The 6,000-nt window shown below is 32.9% G+C and overlaps 1 protein-coding gene across 4 annotated transcripts in view; it reads right to left on the reverse strand.

Moving 5' to 3' along the window:
• LOC143085510 (protein inturned-like) overlaps positions 1–5,743 on the reverse strand; it is a 29,348-nt gene extending 23,605 nt beyond the window's left edge. Inside the window, exon 1 of one of the 4 annotated variants that reach the window (XM_076261891.1) lies at positions 5,543–5,743. In XM_076261891.1, coding sequence (XP_076118006.1) covers positions 5,543–5,664 — 122 coding nt within the window. In that variant the 5' untranslated portion in view covers positions 5,665–5,743. Of the gene's footprint in view, positions 1–2,199; positions 2,474–5,542 lie in introns of those variants that run through there. The other 3 variants (XM_076261890.1, XM_076261888.1, XM_076261892.1) reach the window with 3 other exon arrangements.
• Between the last annotated feature and the right edge of the window lie 257 nt (positions 5,744–6,000).

The raw sequence follows: 6,000 nt of genomic DNA on the forward strand, positions 1-6,000 counted from the left end.
CTCAAATATTTGTATATTTTCTTATTGCTGAAAAGAATGATGATAATATACACATGGAAAAAAGTATTGCAACACCAAATTGAAATTGAAATTAAAAAAACACTTTTCATTTTTTTGGGATATAATTTGGTAAAATAGAACTAGTTAAACATTATTTAAGTATCACCTGAGTTTAATAAAAAAATATCGACTCGATAATTTTTTATCTGCACATGCAGCTACTGTACCCGTAAACAGCAAAACAGTTGTTTTTATCCTCATTGTTTTCAACCCTTTAAATAACCAAATTTTTAAAGTTATGTGATTGACATCTTATAATGGGTCCTGGACAACTCTTAACTGCAGCAAGATGGCAGATTATCAGCATAAGGGAAGCAGGGATGTCGCTGTAAAAACTGCACGTATTTTTGGTCATCACCATTTCTCTATAAGTCGTTTTGAGAATAAATCAGGCAATAAATGCTGTTAAAGACATTCCGAGATAATGAAGACCCCCTATACCATTTGCTAAGGAAAATCAAGCATAATGAAGGTTGGTCAGAAGGAAACCCATTGCATACAAGACAATCCTAAAAAGAGAGTGGTGGCCATACAGGAGCCTTTTAACAAGAACTGTTCGCGATCGACTCATCGCTACTGGTTATCGTGCGATAAGACCATTTCGGAGACCTTTGCTAACGAACAGACACACAGTTTTCCGTATCCAATGTAGTGCAGAGCTCGCCAAAGTTGGAAATTAGTATCGTGGAGGAAGATCCAATGTTCAAATGGAATTCGCTTCATCTTCCTTGGCACGATCGTAGCCCGGATTTCAACCATATCGAGCATATTTTGGACACTATTGGACAGAAAGTGCGCAAAAGGACACCCCAGTTCAAACACATCATGAAATAAACAATGCCCGTCATCAGAAATGGTTGATGCTACCTTAGCAACAAATTAGTCGATTTATGGCAGAAATCAGAAGACGTTTAGATGCGGTTATCCGTTTGAATGGTGGCTGCGCACAAAGTACTAATTCTTCAGTGTATAACGATCAACCATGATATGAACAGTCATCTAAGGATTAATTTTGAAATGTCTGACATTGTAAAGTTCGACTACAGTAAAAGTTGTAAAATGCATTTTTTTGCACAAAAAACACTCCATTTTGGTATTAAAATTGTGGTTATATAAATCATTTTTTTTTCAAACATTTTTTGTTCGTTTCAATGCCAATGTTATCATAAACTATGTTTCAATAATATTATACACATATCTTATTATATTTCATCCAAAAAAAGAGGCTGATTTTTCAAGTTTTAAAAAATCAAGGTGTTGCAATACTTTTTTCCATGTGTATACATGTATTGTAACTCATATGAATACACCTTATTGCTAATCCTGGCTGACTGAGAATTTGTTACGCTTGAACTATTGACGTCATACATGTACAACAGTTACTTTTCCATTGTGGCGTCATATATTTAATATGAGATGCATGACGTCAAAATTTTACGGGAACCTGTGTGATGTCCAGTAATACACCTTATCGCTAATCCTGGCTGACCCGGCCGTTTGAACTTTTGACGCATACAACAATCACTTTTCCATTGTGGCCTCAGATATTTTGCTTTATGATGTCAAAATTTTACGGGAACCTGTGTGATATCCAGTAATGGCTGACAAATAGCAATAAGGTGTATGGGGGACAAATAGCGTCTGCTGCTATAAGGTCTATTCTGAATGCATGTAATGATACTGGTTGGCGGACACATTCATGAACAGACACTTCATGCCTTAACCCCTTTTTTTAAGCATTTTAAGACTTTAGGTAGTCCAAATATTTAAAACATCTTGAAAGGCTATTTTATGTTTTGCTTTGACACTTCGACATCATTACACCTTATAGCTAATCCCGGCTGACCCGGCCACTTGAAATTTTGACGCATACAAAAATCACTTTTCCATTGTAGCGTCAGATATTGTTTTATGACGTCAAAATTTTACGGGAACCTGTGTGATATCCAGTAATGGCGGACAAATAGCAATAAGGTGTGTGTACACAAGGACCTCAAAGCAAAAATAAAATAGGCTTTCAAGAGGGATAATTATTTGGACTAGTCTTCACATGCTTCAGGAAGACATGATTCGATGACCTAGCACCTGCCAGATAATGTATGATTTAAAATGAATTTCTTTAACATTGTTTACACTTACGACGATTTAACGACTGAAAATTCATTGTTGTGAACTTGTGTCCGATCTCGATTTCTAGCTTCAATTTTCCCAACGTGAAATGCGTTTCCTTGGTTTGGACTTTCAGTTTTCCCTGGATTAGAATTTACCCTATTGTCATTTTTAGGATTATAAAAGGGTGTTTTATTGTGATAATGTGCCATGTTATTATATTTTTGTGTTTTCAACTTCAAAATTAAGGTTGACAAAATTTTTGTCCTCCATTTTGTTTACATCCGGGGCTTTGAAGTTAAGGTTAAATAATTTAACTCAAACACAAAAGACTTCCTATTAGGGTCCCATAAGGGGAATCCTCGTCCCATTTAAACTAACAATCACAACCTCTTCACATCTTACATAATTCGTATTATAATCTATTGTACTTTTATTTTTATATATAGTTGACATATACACACATATAACTGACTTGCAACTGATATTTAATAGACAAATCTCTTGATCAAAAGAGACAAGGAATTCATTTCTGTATTCTTATTTTTTTAAAACCGTGTAAAAATCACAAAAATACAAAACTTCGAGGACTGAAAATTCAAAAAGAAAAGTCCGTAATCAAATGACAAAATTAAAAACTCAAACACATCAAACGAATGGTTAACAACTGTCAACTAGCTGTCATATTCCTGACTTTTCATATTCTTTTCGATCGTTTATTAATTATTTAATTGCATATTCTCAATGTCTGTTTTAACTTGAAAAATTTCACACAAATGAAAAAATCCAGAAAAACTTAAGAGTTTCATCCATTCTCATTTTTTCTATCCTGTTAATTTCATCATACGTACCCTAGCTGAAATTGATGAGGGGGGGGGGGGGGGTCTAAGGAAATGATCAAGTCCAAGCATATTGAATGTTGAATGACCCAGCCCCCCCCCCCCACCCCGGTCGCATATTTTATTACTTCAAAAGGTATTATTCATTTTTCAACACAATCAAATGATAAATGTTAAAAAAAGTAATCATAATTGCACCTGTCCTAAGTCAGGAACCTGATATTAAATTGTTGTCGTTTGTTGGTGTGGTTCATAAATGTTTCTCGTTTTTCATTTTACAAATTTTGACTTGGAAAGAGAGTTGTATCATTGGCACTCATACCACATCTTTTTTAATATTATTCTATTGTGTGCAACGATTAATGATTCTTTTCAAGACACATGGTACCTTAATTTGATAACTATTTACACCACTGGGTCGATGCCACTGCTGGTGGACGTTTAACAACTATATGGTGATTTTGTAAATTTCCTGTTCAAAAAACTGTTTTCTTTTTACTAAGGATTTTCTTATCCCAGGAATAGATTACCTTAGCCGTATTTGGCACAACTTTTTTGGAATTTTGGGTCCTCAATGCTCTTCCAATTTGTACTTGTTTGGCTTTATTACTATTTTGTTCTGTCGAGTGTCACTGATGAGTCTTATATAGACGAAACGCGCGTCTGGCGTATTAAATCATAATCCTGGTACATTTGATATCTATATATAGCAGTGCACATTTTTTTTTATCTTCAAGAACAACCCTTTCTGCATTGTACTTCACAAATTTTAAATATGAAAGATGAACATTCCAACGATATTGGATATTTGATTTATCCCCCTTTGTCCAGGTCAATACCGAAAATCTACACGCATATAATTTGTGGCAATATAGACAGCACTTGTCTCAGATTTTTTTATTAAGGTATATAGGAAATATCTTTTTTCTGAGACAAGTGCCAGTGAATATAGTCTGTTACATCTTACCATTTAGAATGACGAAAATAGCAATACAAGACAACATATAGACGACAATAATGATTCTGAATTAATGCTGAGGCTTTAAGTTTATTTTGAATTAACCATTAAAACCAACATTTTTTTCTTCAACAATTCGTGAATATTTGTGCCCAAACAAGTGTCACTTCTGCAATAGAAGAAATATTAATTAAAACTCGGTTTCACAAATCTGCATCCGCATCTAAACATAACTTTTTTCTTGTTTTGAAGCGTACTACCGGGATCGTCAAACTCAACATAACATTAAAACAATTTGATCTAGAATAGATGGTGTGTTTGTTTAATACAGTAAAATTACAAAAAAATTGACTCTTTAAGCTTATATCTTCTGACTCCTTTTATTTGTTGTACAATACCACAAGAGTTTCATTCTTTTAAAATCACCAATTTAATCTCTTCAACAGGTTCAAGCACAATGACAGGCGGTAGGTTGATATTTTATAAAGAAGATGAAATAGGTTAAGAATAAAAGCAGATTATTTTTAACTACCGCTGACGTAAGTACTTGATACTAAGAATGCCACTCGAAGTCGTACTTCATTTTATTTAGCTTCGACTTAGTCTCGTTTGTTATAATTTCAACAATATCGCATGAAATTTAGCATTGAACTAGATGTTTTATTTGTTTAATTTCTTGATTGAAAACAATAGTCCAAAGTTAATTCTTTCACAGAACAAAATACAAATAACTTTCGTATCTTCTCTAAGTGAAGATATAATATTGACTTATGTTACATCAAATACAACACAATAATGTTATTTGTTGTTCAAAATACTCTTTACCTTCAATGAGTATTTGAAAAAAAATCGTACAATAAGGTGTGAATCAAGAAGCGAGAAGTCAAAATTAATCTACAAATAACAAGTAATTTATTGCATTTGGGGTAAAGGAGTATACATCTTTACATATCATATCTGTAGAGTGACCGTGAAACGTTAATATTTTTTCTAAACATTTGCAATATTATAAAGAATTGTAGTATCATCTTACGCATACTGTAAAAGCAGAGACAAGAGAAGTGATGCAAACACCACCAAAAGAACAAAAATAAAGAAAATTAAGAAAAAATAGAGAAGACAGAACCCCGAACAAATGAAAATAGAAACAGATTAATGTTGAACATAAACAAAAACGCGGCCGATTAAAAAATATTTTGCTAGTGCTTTTTTGTTTTTGTTTTGTAAGTTCAAAAGGTCAATGGTAATACTCATGACAATGCTAATGAAAACAAACAATATATTCAAACCAAACACTGCAAATCAAATGATAATCTTTGTTTTAACAACCATATTTCAGTATCAGCAAGACTTCACCTTATAATCACAGTCAATACCGAAGTAGATGAATGAAAAGTAAACCAAATGTTCGACCAAGGTAGCCTAAAGGTGACCAACTCATATGACCGAATGTAACGTTTATCATTTTCAAGGCAGCCATGATCAACGTAATTCAATTAGTTTATTGAATAAATGCACATTTTTACCCAAATGGGATTGAAGACATACATAAATCAACATAATAATTTTACAATACCTGTAAGAAAGAATACTTCTTATTCCATCAAAATCCTCCAAATTATTCCGTCTCCGACATTTTGACATAGGAGTTTTTAATCCGAACATACTTTTTCTGAATGGACTGTTATTGGGTGCCATTTAGTCAATTACGTTTTTGTAAATTCAAATCTGTCATCAATTCTTTTGTTAACTGCCTTTTACTTTAAAGTTCCAAAAGACTATCTGTAAAACAAATAAATTTGTGTGAATAGTAATATTGAACATGTAAGAGTTAAAACCCAATAAAGGTTTTGTTATAGGGTTGAAAATATGTCGTAGTCAGTCGAAAGTGATCTGTCTTTTCAATGACAGAATGTCACGCAATTCGAAACGAACAAAACGTTGGTCTGTACAAATCAATTCCTTTTCTGAAGATCGAGAAATCTTTATATATATATGTATTTACACAATACACAAAAGTATTGATACTAAATG

Source organism: Mytilus galloprovincialis, chromosome 8 (assembly GCF_965363235.1).
Source record: "Mytilus galloprovincialis chromosome 8, xbMytGall1.hap1.1, whole genome shotgun sequence".
Lineage (NCBI taxonomy): Eukaryota > Metazoa > Mollusca > Bivalvia > Mytilida > Mytilidae > Mytilus > Mytilus galloprovincialis.